General features: G+C 38.0%; 1 protein-coding gene across 4 annotated transcripts in view; it reads right to left on the reverse strand.

Annotated features, from left to right (window-relative positions):
* Positions 1-17,280, reverse strand: part of LOC106924683 (CUB and sushi domain-containing protein 3) — a 392,355-nt gene that overhangs the window by 42,695 nt on the left and 332,380 nt on the right. For 2 of the 4 annotated variants that reach the window (XM_088010270.1, XM_088010272.1), the window contains 11 exons: positions 16,936-17,054; positions 16,266-16,335; positions 14,368-14,484; positions 14,006-14,215; positions 12,818-13,006; positions 11,684-11,861; positions 7,456-7,601; positions 4,304-4,384; positions 3,014-3,127; positions 2,714-2,902; positions 1,079-1,237 (listed from right to left, as the gene is read on the reverse strand). In XM_088010270.1, the coding sequence (XP_087866396.1) occupies positions 1,079-1,237; positions 2,714-2,902; positions 3,014-3,127; positions 4,304-4,384; positions 7,456-7,601; positions 11,684-11,861; positions 12,818-13,006; positions 14,006-14,215; positions 14,368-14,484; positions 16,266-16,335; positions 16,936-17,054 (1,572 nt within the window). The remainder of the gene's footprint in view (positions 1-1,078; positions 1,238-2,713; positions 2,903-3,013; positions 3,128-4,303; positions 4,385-7,455; positions 7,602-11,683; positions 11,862-12,817; positions 13,007-14,005; positions 14,216-14,367; positions 14,485-16,265; positions 16,336-16,935; positions 17,055-17,280) is intronic. The other 2 variants (XM_088010273.1, XM_088010271.1) reach the window with 1 other exon arrangement.

Here is a 17,280-nt window from a genome sequence, read left to right on the forward strand (position 1 = left end):
GTTTTTTGTTGAATCATTATGAAGAAGAATGACTATATCTTTTGCTGCTGTAGTCTTCAAACCCATAGTGATTAGAATGATCCTTTGCAAAAAATAAAATCACTCTTTGGTGTGACAATTCTTATTGTGGGAAAATGACTCTATCAATAAATAGTAAAAAAAAATAAAAAAGTAAAGGCATAAAAGTAGTAAAAAGAAGGATTTTCTATGTTGTAAAATGTAAAAGATTAATTTTTTTTGCTATACACAACTCTAAGAGAACTCATAATAGGATAAAATCAGCTTTTCACTTTCCAAAGTTTATTATTGGAAATTATATACGAAGTTATTGGGAAACAGTATGCAAACTCGTCCCACATTTCCTCCTTTAAATACAATCTATGATGGCAAGAAATGTTCTGTCATTGGCCTGATTTTGCAGGTCAAAAAAAAAAAAAATGTCTGTGTTTTTAAGTACAACACATGCTTAACACCTCTCGTCAATGCTCACATTAATCACGTCCAGCCAAAGAAGGTTACCAAGAATCTTGAGAGGCTTTGTAATTCATCATACAGAGCAGCGGTGCTTTAAAGGTTAAAGAAACAGCCTCCCTGACTGGAGGCTGTGGGGTGAACAAGCAAACCGTGAACAGGTAAAACTGTCTTTTGCTCTTTAACTGTCAAAAACGCCCTTGAAATAGAGCACTCATGCCTCATTACCCAGCGGCGTGAAGTTGTACTCAGCACAACCAGGTGCTAGATTGTCCACATGTAAAGTTTTAGTAAAACACCATCTGTACTTATCAAGATAGGTTTTTTTTTGGTTTTTTTGTCAGACGGACACAACTTGAGGACTAACCGGTCAGGCAAGTCGGTAAACTGCTTTGTGAGGCAGACAGAAGTCTAACAACTTGTAGATGAGTTAAGCAAATAAAGTGTATCGGGGAACCAAATTTCTTAAAATATCTTCACATTTTAATTTTTGTCATTGATCGGAAGATTTAAAAAAAAAAAAAGAGGCATTTTTAGTCCTTCTGTCTGACTCGCTCTCCATGCATTATAGTATGAAATAGTAGTAAAGTAAAGTTGGGATACATACTTTGGTACTCACCAACATAGCGAATTTTGAAGCCTTTCTTGTTGGTGCCGTGATCTGAGGACCAGCGGACTAGAAACTGATGACCGGAGGTCGTGATGTTGAAGGGTGTTGGCAGGTCTCCGCTCAGCGTTGCCAGAGTTGGACTGTTGGTTGTGGGGCCTAGGTGAGACGAGAGACAAAGCACTGGTAAGCACAGAGAAAATCATTTGGACACCTTGTTTCTTTATATTTTTCCAGTTTAATATAACTTCATTAATATGCTGGGTACACAAACAAATTAAAGTTGATCTTTCCCTTCATTTAACTGCTTTCCTCTCCTTAAAACGCCTTTGCTGGGACTTTGGTTCCAGCCATGATAACCTAGCAGGAAATTAGCCTGCTATTATTGCAATTGGTTTCCCATAATCTCCAAGATCTGAACGTTTTAGTGAACTCTGTTGTTCGGCTGAAAGGACATTTCTGTCTGAATATTTATTAATTTAGCTTAATTATTTTTGAAGTTTACAAAGCATTGGAAAAATTAGCAATTAGTAAGCTCTAAATATTAATTAAAGTGTTAATCTTTGAAAAATAAACCCTTTTATTCATCTTTCTGTCCAATAGATTGATTACCTGACAAATATATCAGTCTCATCAGATGACAAACCCGACTTTGGGGAAAAAAAACACCCCTCCTTGACAAGTTATGAATAAATTGTAGATATTGTTTGAAAATGCAATTTCAATGTCACTGTGCACACCAAGGCCAAATTTCTGCCAGACCAGTAAAATCAAGAAAGAGCCTATTTGCAACATGAAGTAGGCTAAAGCTGCAGAGTCCAGCTGAGCTTCCGACACACACAGCTCCACGCATAGCCCAGCAGCAGCAGCAGCACCTGGAGGAAATGCCGTATGCTAAACTTATCATATAAACTGCGTCCAATGCTCCTAAGAATGGTTCATGTCCACATCATGGTGGAGAACTGATGTGATGACGTGCTGAAGGTGAAGTCTCTGAAAGAATAGGAGGTTCTTAAAGAGACAGAGGTTAATTTCAAGGCGTCAAATTGCAAAGTCAAATTTATTTTAAGTCATGTTTGATATAGACAACATTTTCATAGCAACCGAGGGTAATATAGTTACTTGACTGTGCTAAAATACATCATTCCATCTCTAATAAGTATTCTAAAGATTTAATTTCCACCATAAACTTCACTTCTAAGTGGAAAGAAGAAAAAAAGCAGCATGTACAGTAGAATTAGCTGTGGCATCTCTGTCCTTTAGATTTGTTTTTGCAACTCTTTTTGGTTAATTAAATCATTAGTAAATAGACTGTAGTGTGATTAAAAATAAAATGAATTCTTGATTACATTGATTACCGGTTCCAGATGGATTTTCTTATATTCTTTGCATTTTAATTAAAGTTGAATCAAGGCTGATTGAAGATTAATGTATCGTTATCTTCAGATTTATCCTGCCTTTAAAAGTGTGATACAATATTTTAAGGGGGAAAAAAAAAAAAAAATCTATCCCTTAAATGAATTTTTGATAAATTATGAGACTGATAAATTCGTGCAGATAGTTTAACATAGCTTATCAATGCTACTCTTCGTAAAAGAGTGTTTGTGGGTAGAGGTGTGTGGAGAGTTTGTTTACCATCAAAAATCTCTAGCACATCAAACTCCCTCTCTGTGTGGAAACTCTCAAAGGTTATGGTGACATTGTATCCCTTTTCCACGTTAATGCTCCAGGTACACATCTGGAGGTTCGGGTAGCTCTCCGGCCACCCTGGGCTCAGGATGACACCCGATGAGTCGTATCGCACGTCGTGAGCGGGGCATTGAACTGAGAGTGGGGGACAATTAGCGAAGTTGGGGAAGAAGTGTTAGGTGAGAACACACTTTTACCTAGAAAGCTGTAAAAAAAATCAGGTGCTGGAAATGTTTGAATTCACACCTTGGCATGTAGGAGAAGGGGCATCCATCTGCAGTCTCTCTCCCAAGCGACAGGTCAGAATTTCATTGCCAACCAATGAGAAGCCAGGATGGCATCGATATCTGATGATGTCACCTGAAAACAAAAGAAAAATCAATTTGAGGAAAGTTGCTTTTTTTTTCATTAATATGCAGTCAGGAATGTGTAATATTGTGCAACTTTTTTATAACTTGATTATGCTAATCAAATTATGACCAGAATCATAAAAAGACATTATGTTTTATAGCTGTAGAAATGTAAAACTATTAAAAATATATTTATATAAACTACATATAGGTAGAAAACAAACACCATATTTTGGAATGTATTCTGAAAGCTAAGCAGAAATGGTACAACTGAATGAAAGTGGTTCAATCCCCCAGGTTTATTTATTCCATATATTAACGCACTTTTCAAATTTAGAATCCATGAAATTTGAAAAGTGCATTGATTCACACGGTGAAGCGGTAATTTCCATCAGAGAGCACTGCTGATGACATGTGATATGCACAGGGGCGGATGTTTCGGCAGATCCACCCAGAGGCTGGACTGTTAAATCTGAAAGGAATTATAAATGCAGAAAACGTCTAACGACCACAGCTCACACTACAAGTGCCTTAATTAGTATGTAAAATATTAAAACAGCCAATTAGGAGAAAAATGGGAGCATTTGGCAAAAATCTTGAATTACGATTTCCTTTAACCAGAGTTCCTTCTTCCATATTTACAAAAATTAAACCCTTACGAATTTCTGACAATAGATTTTTTTAATGCATCTCTGCCATACAGGTCAATACATTTCCTGCCCATCTTGTCATTTTAGGTTGGACCATCAAGTGTTTTTAGCAGCTGTGCCACTTCCTTTCTACTTTTGGAGAACAAATCAAACAGTGCTCCATGACATGCTTAAAGTGTAGGACGTTGTTATTAACTGAATACTGCTTTAAACGTCTCCGCGACTTTATCCGTGACCTGTCTGGCTTTGGGACTGAAGTGACTATAAAAGGAATAAAACTGTACATAACTTTTTTGTGTGAAAACCCAATACAATAATGAAGTGTGTGGCTGTTACTTGACAAAGTCTGAAAAAAAAGTTTAAGGGATTATTTATAGTTTTGCAAGGCACTCTACCCAACTAGGGGGAATTTTACCACCCCCCCCCCAACCCGACACGTTAGAGAACTCGGATGACTGGAAAGTTATAACTTTCTAGTTTGCATCCAGTGTCAAATTGACCCATCCAGAGGCTTGACAAGTAGACAGACAGCTCACCTATCTCCAACTCGCCATCCTCCATCAGCATGTCAGCATTTGGTACTTCTGGGGGAGGCTGGCAGACTCTTAATTGGTAGGCTTGGAGCACAGACGGAGCACAGGAGAGAAAAGAGAACAAAGAGAGAAATATTTTGTAAGAAATATGGGAAATATTTGACATGATGTAATCTTAAAGCCAAGATTAATTAAAAAAAATAAAATAAAATAAAATATAAATCTCATAGCATTAAAATGAGCCACTCTCTAGTGGAAACATATAGACAGCTGTGAAGTGATAAACCAAAACAACCTGTTTTCATTTTAATCATGGCATGCAACAGTTTAACTTCACTTTCTGGGTTCGGGTGGTTTAGGTCAGCAAAGCACGGAATCAAAAACAGAGCAACCTCACAGATACTGCACTGCCTTGACTCATAAAAAGAAACTAACTTCACAGCCAGTGAGCTGAAGGCTGTAATCAATATTACTGCATGAGTGTAGATCACTCACTAACAGAGGCACAGGGTGAAAATACAGACGGACAGACAGACGAGCCTGGAGAAGAGGAGGATGAGAGAGGGCTGAGGGCTGTAAGTCAGGATGAAATTGACTATGAAAATGAGACCTGCCAATAGTCTCTGCTGCTCTCATGCATATCAAAGCCTTGTGGTTTGTGTGTGTGTGTGTGTGTGTGTGTGTGTGTGTGTGTGTGTGTGTGTGTGTGTGTGTGTGTGTGTGTGTGTGCGTGCCACTACATCTGAATGTGTGCACGGGGAAAGGATCACTGTAAGCAGTCATTGATCTCACTAAGCTTTAAGACCTTTTTTTTTTTTTTAGCAACCTTCGCATTCAAGTCACATCTGCTCATATCCATGACAACATCATCCACCACTCTGCGGGCTCTAGCGTCTGTATGGGAGAGCTGGCATTCACAATCCTGACCCAAAGATAAATAAACAGAAGGACAACAACAAATATAAACATCGCCAGCAGTAATTCGATGCGTCTTTCGGGGGTTTATTTGGCATTTCAAACCGAATTTGCACTTCTGCAGCCGCCTCGGATGCAAAGAGTGACATTATGAATTTCGGTCAGGTCGCTGAAGGACGCAGAGGAAGAATAGGGGAAATACTTTTTTCTTATTGTGACGAGCTTCTTCCTCAAATTATGCAGTCCACTCAGAACCAGAGGCGGCGTACTGTTCAATTATTGTTTTTGGACAATAATGTCGCCTAGCATGAAATAATGAAGAATCACTGAATGCATGCCATCCTTCTCTTCAAATTTTCTCCTCATCAAGATAACAAAAAACAAACTACTGCCTATCAAATTGGACTAGAGCCTTTGCAAGAGTGACAGCTGACAGTTCTAACCTGCCTCAAGAATTCAATAACGCCATGTGTACCTTCAGAGCAGGAGGAAGTCTGCTGAAACACAACCTGAGATTCTCTCGGCGACAAAGAGCAAAACAGGGTCAGGGGACTACAGGTACGTGCTTTTCTTTGCTGGGAAGTTTAGTGTGAGGCCGAGTGAACGTATGGGAAGCTTGAGAAGAGGATGCGATGAAAATATAAACCGAGACCGATTATAAGCAATGCTATCAAGTTAAATCATAAGCACGACACGCTCCGTTGAAAATCCAGCAGCTTCAATGAAATGTGATGGTTCATTTAATAATAATTTTAAAAAAAACCATCCGCAGCTTGATGGCGACCCATCAGGATGGCTGAACAGAGCACATGAAGTTCTTGAAATTTGAACATCTCCGCCCTAAAACAGCCCATCATCCTTCGGTTCAAATCAGAGCACGAGGTTATATAAAAGACACTGTTTTGGCAAGAAAGACCTTGCAACAGACGTGAAACGCATTTTCATAACAGGGAGAAGATTATTTTATCTGTAAAATTATATTTTACTGTTTTTTTTTAAAGACTTTTGCTTTTTGTGACCTTGTTTTATCTAATTTATCTTTGCAAAAACTCTGTCATGAGGCCCAAAGTTACTTATGCCCATGGCAGATTTAGATTAAAGTAATCTTTTACAACATTTTTTTTTTCCTGCATATAAGTTTTATTAATGTTTTAGCAGATCCAGCCTCAGTTTTAACCTAAATATGGGAGCTAATCTATGGAGAGAAGCAAAGACAAATGATCAACAAACCAAACATGCAAAATTCTAAGCATATTTTAGTTCGTAGATGCGTTTAATTCATTTAAGCAGAGTTACCCTTAATATAGATAATATTTTTTTTAAATAAGTGGATTCAGTTGAAGAGGATAATTGATGCTATCCTATTTTTCCTAGAGAGAAATCCTTATATGTTTGAAAAACCAACATTACTACTTATTCTCATACCCTAATTTGTGGACATTTTCTAAACATCAAGATTAACTTAAATGCATAACTTTACTTACATGGACAATTTTAAGTTGTAATACGGATGATTATATAACTTTCCCTGTATATTCAATTCAAAAATACTTCATTAATCCCTATGGGAAATTAAATGCTGCTGTGACTCATATCGTCCAAGTTTCTTCAAAGATTCGTCCTCAATCATGATGATTGTGAGCAGGAAATACTTCCTGGTTCTTCTACATGGACTTTGTTTTTTCTTAGTATGTGTGTCAGTGTTACCATAAAAAAAAAAAAAAAAAGACAAATACAACTTTCTCTTTAATCAGCACATCAATTGAGCTGGAGACCAAAATATTACAGACGACAAACCTAAGCTACCCAAGTGATACCTTGTACTCCGGCTAAAATGAAAACAAAACAAAGCAACCCCTATTCATTACGTTATTGGTTGGAAGGGCTGCGAAATGGACTTTGATCAAGTTGTGAAATGCTCCTGAGGTGAATCAAATTCAACATCTAATTATTCAAGGCACTAGGGTTGGGCAGACCTTAATGAGGATGAAGTTAAACACAGTTCAGCACAATGAGGAAACCAATCAGTCTCATAATTGCAGCTACATCTAATAACAGCATTATGGTTTCATTACTGTACTCCAGGAGAAAGGAAAAAAAGGTAACAGCAAAAAAAAAAAAAACTGTTAATGAGAGCGACACCTGAAACTGAGCAGACCAATTCAGATGTCATGCTCCACTTGCACTGTACAGCAGCACACTTAATATCACAGCAGCTCTGATTGAGCCGTACGTCTTACCATGGTAGCTTAAGACAAAGAAGCCTGACCCGGAGAAGTCGGAGTGGAATTTAATGAGGATGATGTTGGAAGTTGAGTAGACAGATTCCAAAGCGGTATTCCCACTGAACTGGCCTATCTGAGGGGATGATTGATCTGGACCGTCCCTGTGGAGAAACAAAGAAAGATTCCCTCAAATGTACAAAAAAAACAAAAAAAAACTGAGAAAAAGAGTGAAAGACACACACAAAAAGCCTTAAAAATTACTGTTTTTAATATATTGTTACAGAACAATGGGGTGGAAAAGTCTGCCGACGGGTTCCTGCAGATATTCATGACTGTCGGATGGCTATTTGTGATCAAGAGATGGGTATCTCGAGGCTAGAATCAAACATAAAGCAGACTTGGCGATATTTATAATACGTAACCAGAGCCGCTCCACTGACTGCAAATATAGACGGGCATTTTGCGGCAAAGTGATTTTCCACAAAGTCATTGCAGTTGGAAATGATCCAATCTTCCTTCTCAAAACATCCCAAACTGCAATGTCTCCAGGCTCACTGGTAAAAAAAAAAAAAAAAGAATATATACTTTCCAATTCACTTGCAAAAGAACAAGTCGTGATAACACAGTTCAAAAAACTGTGGCTTTTTCTTGCTGTATTGAACTGGAGTATTGACTGAACTGCTGTCAGGTCAAAAGAATAATAAATGCGAGTCCTGGTGTGGGCTTGGATTTACACGGCTTAGCCTTCGTATAATGTTTTCCATCAGCTGGCGGGTCGGCTTTTGCATACGATACTCTGAGCTTATTTCACCTATTGAAAGCGTCACCTTATGTTGTGCTCAACACTAGATTTGCTATCTGTGATTAAATAGAAACATTTTCACGATGCAGATGTGGCAGAGGAAAAATACAACCTCCTTTTATTGTAGGCTTTTATGTATCTGGAGCTAACAAAAAAAAAAAAAAAACATCTGATCTTTACCAGGTCCTGAAATTTTTGAAATCTAGTAACAACATGTTCCACACAGTCGATGTCTAATAAACAAAATTGCTGGCAAAATGGAAAAGATGAGGTTTGCAGCACATCTGTCTTGAAGACCAACTGGAGTATTTCCAGTAGTTTGACTTGGCAATTGAAACATCTTTTTATTTTTTGTCTCTTCGTTGAAGATTTGCAGCCATTTTTGGGATCATTCTCCTGTTTCACGGACCAAGAAATAGCTCATTCAGATAACCACAAATCTGAATGAAAAACATAAATAGAAAACGTAAACGGGGAAATTTGTGGTCAACCGAAAGCACAAGGGCCCCAGGTCCAGTAGTGGTTGCTTCGCAGTTGGAATTGGGTGTTTTTCCTGGTGTTTTGTTTGTCCCAAAGAAACTCATGGGCAAATCCAGAAATTGCTGGAAGGTCTATTTATTACTTTTAACTTGGGGATGCCTTGAGATCCTCCAGAATGAGCTGGAGAGAGTCACTGGGGGAAAGGGATGTTTGGGTTTCTCTGCTGATCCTGTTACCCCAAAGTCTTGAGTAAGCTGAAGATATTGCTGCTACTTTTTTTTTTTTTTTTTTTTTTAAAGAAGGATGGGTATACAATTTTTTCAGACACACATTTCTCGTTTGGCAACATTTTTGTGTTAATTAAAAAAAAAAAAAAAAAAAAAGTCAGCAGTGCAGAGTGTTGAACTTTAGAGCCCAGGAATAAAAAGAGGACGTACTTACATTTTACCAATACTACAAACTCCACTGAGTTTAAGGTGTTAAGTGACTCTCAGGTTGATCGAGGCATATCAGAGTTTTTTATTTTTTGTTTTTTTTCCCCCACATTGCCTCCCTACAATGTTTTCAGCTCCTAACAGTTATTAGTACACCCGCATAACACATACAGTGAAAGGTTGCCTGGTTCTTGCTAACATCTGATGTATCTGACACATCTCGCAATGAAATCCTGTAGTACGTCTCCCAGTATGAGACCAATTAGCAGACTCGGAGACTGTCAGGTCAGCTGGTGGTGGACTGAGGAGACCGCTGTGAAAATCACACCTTTATCGTTGACACTGTGCTCTCTGCAGAGAGCCAACATTAGGTCTCTGTGACTGAGACTGAGTGGGTTTTTTTCCTGTCTGTTCGTGCGGTTGCTGTCCTTTCTTCCATCCAGTTCACTCATTTGGCTACTTTTTTAGAAACATGCTGTGCGCCCAATTCATGGAATTCACACAATCCTCTGCAGGTGGGCGACTCACGGTCCAGCAGTCCTTTGGTGTTTGGTGTGGAGGAAAAACGGGAAAGAAAATGGTCCGGAGCTAAACCTAAGGATCCTATGAAGCAAACAAACTAAGATCTACCCGCTAAAAACAAGGCGACTCAGGTGGTACTGTATTTGCAGTAAAAACAGTGGAAGGATGTTGTGCCAGTACAGATTTTGTAGTAAATCAAAGTAAGCGAAGCAACTGAGAAAGTCTGCATCTGAAAAACAATAGCCTTCAAACTCAGACTGTTTTTGTTACTAAATGGGTTTTAGAAATTAAGTGACACGTCAATTGTTGGAACTCTTTAGTTTTTTTGTTTCTGAGAATAAAATATAGTCAATGGGCAAAAACTGTTTCTGAATGTCAGACTAATAAGCATTAGATCATTTTGCATAGTTTTTCATTGGGCTTATATTTGACACTCCAAACAACTGAGCAACAGGATTAAAAGGAGTCTTATTCTTTCATTCTCTTTACATTGATAAACTGCCTTTCATGGACTAGCGACCCGTACAGGGTGTACCTCTCTCCTGCTCGCCGAACAAAGCCATAAGCGTGACTGGAAAATGGATGGAAGTAGCAAACCTTCACAAAAAATGTATGACATTTTTTAAAGTAAACTTTGGCGATTTTAAACATGCTAACAAAACTATAAAAATTACATCTTCTTCCAGATAATTTGAATCTACATGAATGGGGTATTCTATGTTTTTTTTGGGTTTTTTTTCCCCATTTCGAAGAGTGGTCAGAAGAAACTACTGAACAAAGTAAAAGTGAAGCATACCTGTAGAGATGTTTCAGTTTCAAATATTGTATTAAAACTCTTAAGGGCGCCAATAACACCAACAAAGGTTTTTCGTGTGATTTTTTTTTTTTTTTTCTTTTTACCTCACTGAGTTTTTATCAAATTTTCAGTGTGAGATGATGCTACTGTATTTACTCATGAATTTGTTTTCTAGTTTTTTGTTTTTTTTTTAAACATCTTTTAAAGAATGCCGATTAAAATTTGTGGATATTGTATCCACAAATTTGGTACAGAAAGATCGTACCAGATTTTTTTATGTGATTTGGTACGATAATATTTGTTAATGTTTGAATTCAGGTTTGGTTTCCATCTCCATATGTTTAATGTACTTACTCAGTTATATACTTAATATATAACTATATTAATATATACTTACTTAGTTTTTACTGATATTACCTTAGTTGTGTTTAATACCGGCATAAAACAAATGTCACCCCCCCCCTTTGCTTTCTCCACAGTTGGACCCAAGTGCTGACTTTTAGTACGTCTTGAAACCGTTTGGAAAAGCCCAGACAGGACTTAGAAAACTTCCTATTGATTCACAACACCGGCGTTTAATGGAACCAAAATTGTGAATGGATTTCAAGACAACACCCCAAACACGGCAATGTTTCAGCTTCAGCCTTTCATCAGCAGATAGGCATGCCCCCCACTCTAGCCTAAAACCATTTAAACATTTGCATTGACAAAATGTCTTCTGTTTCCAATAAAACCACCTTTTAAGAAGAATAATTAAGAAAGAAGTAAAAGGGTGGCAGGCAATAGGAGAAAGATGGGACACTGTTTCGCATGCAGAAGTGACAGAGCTAAGAGATAGTGTCACATAAAGAAGTCAAGATTTATGGCTGTGAGATAGGTAACTCAGGCCATGGAGGTATTATGTTTGGCACCCTTATTTTTCAGGAAAGATGTCTGTAGTCATAGTAACCCTTATAGTCACTTGGCAACCTATTTAAAAAGAAAAAATATCCATGCAGAAAAAGGTTTAGACAATTAAACAATAGGTCAGTCAGATGAACAGAAAGTCTCTTACAAACGAAACAGTTTTATATATATATATATATATATATATATATATATATATATATATATATATATATATATATATATATATATAATGAAATATAATGAAAGCACAGCAAGAAGAGTAACTGTCTAATTAAAATACACAAGAAAAACACCACCTACCAGACAGTGATGTAGTCATAGATGGGTTCTGTGCTCAGAACGGTGAAATTGATATAAATCCCATGTCCAGGAGGAACTCTGACACTCCACACACAGTCCTGGAAGTTTGGATATTCTTCCGGGTGTCCGGGAGAGTAAATGGTTCCATTTAATGAGGTAATGTTACCACCACACAAGGCTGGGAGAGAAGAGAGTTACGGTTGATTATTTATTTTGTGTTTCAGCACAATGAAGCTGAATCAATCTTCCCCATAAATAAGAGAGCATTTGTTTAGCATTACTGTATCCATCACGGCACTTGTTAATTATTTATTGAGCTGATTTATTTTGTCAGCTGCGTAGCTCATAGGTTCAGCTGAAATGTTATACATAATATATTATATTATTACTATAAAATACGTTTTTTATTAACTAAACCTCTAACTTGTGAAAAACCTTCATTATGTTAAAGTCACATCGTTGCATAGAAACAAAGTGTGAAATTCAAAAAAAATGTTTTCGTCTTTTCACCTTTTATTAAAAATAATTTGTCACTATATCACCTCATACTTACACGTATGTCAACTGGATATGTTCATGGATATATTTGATCTAAACCATTTTATTATAGCCCAGGACTTATGTTTAGAGTCTTTGTCCTGCTGGCATGTCAACCCAATTTCAGCTTAGCTTGACGCAACACAATATTTTAAATCACAATCATATTTGTAATGTCACTATGTGCAATGTCATGATCCTGAATGTTCTCCTTGTGTGGCATGTGATTTTAGGTGATAAATTTGGGGTTGCGGTTGTGCAGGCTCATAAACAATGCATGGCATAGTTTGTTTAAAAAGTTGGAAACAATGTATGATTTGCCTTTCACTTCGTAAATATGTGCTACTTTGTAAAATAAAATCCCAGCAACATAGAATAAGGTTTATGATTGTAATGTGACAAAGTGCATCTGAAGACGTAAAAACTACTGTTCTGACGAGGAACAGTTCCAAAAAATGAAAGAGTGAGTGAATTCCCCTCACAACATCACACTAAGGAATTTCACCTCTGGCAAATCTTATTACACCCTTCAACCCAAAGTTCACCACGGGAAAAAAAACGCTAACAGGTACAGAGATGACCTGTGCAGTCAATTACCTTCACACCGCGGCAAAGGATGGTTCCAGTTCCTGCTTATTCCGTGTAAACACGTCAGCGAGGCTTCTCCGATCAGAGAATATCCAGGCAGACATTCAAAAGACACCGTCATCCCTACGCTGAAATCTGTGCCAATTACGATGCCGTTTCGGAACGGCCGTGGGTCAGGACAGCTCTGGAGCTGGTAGGCTGCAGAGACACGTGATGGTTGGTAAAACACTATTATTTGGACAAAGAGCAGGAAAATAACATGTCTTTCTTTCCTAGAAAAGGCTGTAACATGTGAATAACAGATGAGGTGAGATGCTGTTATTGAAAATCTAAACGTCAATAAACACAACTGAACACACCTTTTCTGCTCGCGGTAGCACCTATTCAAAGCTTACAGCTCGGATTGCAAACAATCAGGTGAAAATGTTGTTTTGTCTATTGGGGTCTTAAAAATGAATAATCTAAACCCTTTCTCTTCAAAGTTGCTCTTAACTGAACCATAAAAAAGACAAAGAAATGTATCTCCATTGTCTTTAAATCTTTCCAAATGAAACTGAAACATACATTGCTACACACTAAATGATAGAACAATGGCACTCTTTCATGCACTTTGCAGCAGCACGACACAATAGGTCTTAATTTTGTTTTGTTAATGTTCCAAAAATAATCCTTCTAATCCATCCGCATCTAAATTTGGCAGCCTTTTTTAAATATTTCTGTTAAGTTTTTAAATCCGGGTTGCCACAGTTGTCTGTGTAAACAGTACATATTTTTTTAACAAGTACATGAAGTTTTAAGAGGACTAGGTTTTACTTATATTCCTGCTTTAAGCTCTGGTGGTGGAGCTGTCAGCAGATAAAAAGCTTTATTCATTAGCATCTGTAATTTTCATATAAAGAGAATTAGGTCAAACAAATTTAGGCTGCCTAAAGGATTTGTCATAATAAATATAACGTTCTGAAGCCAGATGGCATACATTTTAAACTCTCTGAAACGGATCAAAATGAAGAACCTGTTTGCACCTTGCAACCATTTTCTTGCAGCATTTTCTTTCCCCAAAATAGCATCTTTTAACTCTAAGAGTTTCGTTTTCGAAGAGGCCTGGTGAATGAAGCCACGGCTGCTCTGTTGTCTCTGCTCTGAAAACGATCGCTGCAAACAGAGCAGTGGAAAGGAACTTCCAGCATCAACATTTACCTTGATACGTGATGTGGAACCCTGGTTTGTTTTGTGAGTAGTCGCTGTGGAAAAAAAAGGTGGTTTGGTGGGTGGTGCTGAACAAGGGCTTAGGAATGACTGGACCGCTGAACCGGTCAATCACAGAACCCGTCTCCAGCGTTCCACTACGGATCTCTAGGTAATCGTGGATCGCTTCGGTGGAGAAGTTTAAAAACTGGAGATGAATACCTGAGTAGAGACGACAGACAGAGAAAAAATAAACAAATCACAGGCGTTTGTGAGAAATCAGTCAATGAATTGCACTTGCATAAAAGGAGGGACGCAATCAAGCATAAGTCAGTGCTTTATCTGTTTTTCTCAACTCGAATGACGATTCTTACCAAAGCCAACAGGTAAGTTAACACTCCAGGTGCAGTCCAATCCACTGGGATAGTTACCGGGATAACCTGGACTCAGAATCACCCCACTGACATCCTTCATAGAGCCACCACACTGGGCTGTGTGGAGACAAACAAAACAAAACACAAACAACTCATAATTGAAGAACGCAGGACTGCCAAGTTTGACGCACTTCAGCGTCACGGGTTGCCTCCCTTTCTCACCCTGTCTAGACAAATCTCCAAGCTTGGTTTCCACAGTAGTGCTACCTGTGATTGGTCATTCTAAATACACCCAGGCCCCAAGTTCCCAAAACCTCCATGGTGAGATTGTGACAGTTCATCATGAGGAGGGTGCGCCCTGGAAGCAGCACTGCAAAAATTATAAATTACCATAATGTGGGGGCATCATCCTCCAATATTATGTGGAAGACTGGCCATGCTGGCATTACGCCAATCCAAAGATGCCCACAATTGGCTGGTAATGTATTGTTTGTGGCCCTTTGGAACGCCGTTTGCAAAGCAGATGATGTGCTGTCACTGCAATAAGAAAGCTCTCACCACGTGGCTGACAGGAACAATCCACAATCTACGCAGAAAAACAAAACAATGTGACGAAAATGTGAAGATGTGGCGTTTTCATTGTGGATATTCAAGAGAAAGGTAGGAAAAGCAATGAGAAAACAATGCTGCGTTTAAAAAAAAATGAAAAAGAATAATGTGCACAGATGCCTTAAAAAAATGTTTTTAACCTTCTCCCAGTAAAAGATATCCTCTCATTTATGGATTCACAGTGAACCATTTTATTGTCAAAAATATTGTTTTGTATATTTCACACCCACCCACTTAAAGATTTTCTTTTATTCTTGCCAAGAGGTAATGTTGTGGAAGACTGGTACGACATAATGAAGAAGAACATCTTTCATAAATTACAAGAAACTGTTAAAAGACAATACAAATATCAAAACATCCTCCAAAAATTATTAGAAAGATCTAAAAAAAAAAAACAAACCAGAAAAAAAACCTTGTAGCGTATTTACATATTCAAATTCAAAATTCAAAAATACTTTATCTATCCCAATGGGAAGTTACAAACACTTGATACAGTGTTTGGCTTGTATTATCCAAGGCAATTTCACAGTCATTCTCATGTGATGAGACATGTGAAGCATGTGCACCCATGAACCCCACGTGTTGTCTTTGTCGTCACAAAATGTTGGTTCACATGATGTACTATCCGATCAAGCACACTGTCTGGGTGAGGGAGCCGTGGTTAAACACAGAATGCTTCAAGTGATTTTCAGGTTTTTCTTTCATAATGTTCATAATGTTTTTCATTATGTCTTGCTCTGGTTATTGTTTTATGATCTAAAATGTATTATTCTCTTCATTGTTGTGCACCACGCTTTCATAAAGTGGTGGAGGTGTGCAGGGGAGGGGTCATGGTAGGGCGCAATAGGGGTAAGCGTTCTAGTTCTGCTCTGTCCTAATCTTATGTTTGTTATTTTATAAACACGTGTCTATTTTTTAATTTTTTTTATTGATGACAATCACCAGGACAAATGTAGCATTCTGTGTCTTAGCTAAACGCTAATCAAACGGGTCGACACCAAGGAAAGGAATGTGCTTTGGATCGGTTTCTCCAAAACTTGACTTGATGTGTTGGTGTATTCTGCATGTTTATGGCTTAGCATCGATTCAAAAGTACTCAAAAGCACAAAAAGCCTGCCCAGACACCTGATTTCCTTTTATTTCCTGAGAATCAGAGAAAGCAGTCGAGACATCTTGCATAAACCCCGTAGTTCTGCGGCTTGGTTTGCATATCTGTAGGGTGCATCATCATCATATGAATGCTTGTGCGTTTCAGGGTGAGCATCGACAACGTGTAGGAGGACACGTACCGATACACAGAGGTACAGGGTAGTTCCATCTTCTAACAGGCCCAGGCATGCAGGTGATATGTGCATTTCCCTGGAAATGTAAAGGCAACCATATTTTGATAACATCAAACAATTACAAAATCAAGACACAAACTTAAAGTACTTTAAAAGTGCATTCTTCTCTGTTTAACACTTGTGCATTCACACAACAAGGCATCTGCAGAATACTGGGACTGGGGTGTGTGCAGACCTTAGTAAGTGTGAGACACACAAACCTCCACTAGAACTCTACATCATACTGCATAGAAATTGGGTAGACCACACCGGAGACATTCATAATTCAGGAGTTGTGTAAACCACACCAGACTTGTGTGTTTAGCAAACGAAGGGAAATCACACGAGAGAAGACTTTCCTTTTGATTCAGTTCAGATAGTTTTAGCTCTGCGGCGCCAGGGGATGAACTAAATGAATGGCGGCACATCAGAAAAGCTGAGCAGACTTTAATCATTTCACCTACATGTTTTGTATTTGGATTGAACTTGATATGTAATAAAAAAAATACACATGCCGTGTGTTGGCTTGCTATGACTAAGCTGACTTTGTCAATATATAGAAAGACTTTATAAGTAAAATCTATACAAATAAACACATTGATTATTGTTTTTTATTTATTTATTTTATTTTTTTTACCTGAAGAGAGTATCCTTGTTCACATGAAAACTGTACAACATCTCCAACCATGAATCTGTCTCCTTGTCTGATTCCATAGTTTGGTGTCTGCGGCTCTGGACATGATTCCAAACCAATGGCTAAACAAAAACACAAACAAGGTTAGAAAAGTTTCAGTGAGCATACTGAAAAGTAATCATGCTAACCTGCTGCAGTACATTTGAAGAAGCTAATGAGACACTGGGAGAGCATGGTCTGGTCAGATGAGACCAAACTGGGACTTTTTACATATCTTTGCATCTTTGCAAATAAACACCATGTTTGGAGGAGGAATGACGCTCTGTACAACCACAAAGCACCAAACAT

The sequence above is a fragment of the Poecilia mexicana genome, unplaced genomic scaffold (genome assembly GCF_051168715.1).
Source record: "Poecilia mexicana isolate PSO_F unplaced genomic scaffold, ASM5116871v1 scaffold_11, whole genome shotgun sequence".
In the NCBI taxonomy this organism is placed as follows: Eukaryota; Metazoa; Chordata; class Actinopteri; order Cyprinodontiformes; family Poeciliidae; genus Poecilia; species Poecilia mexicana.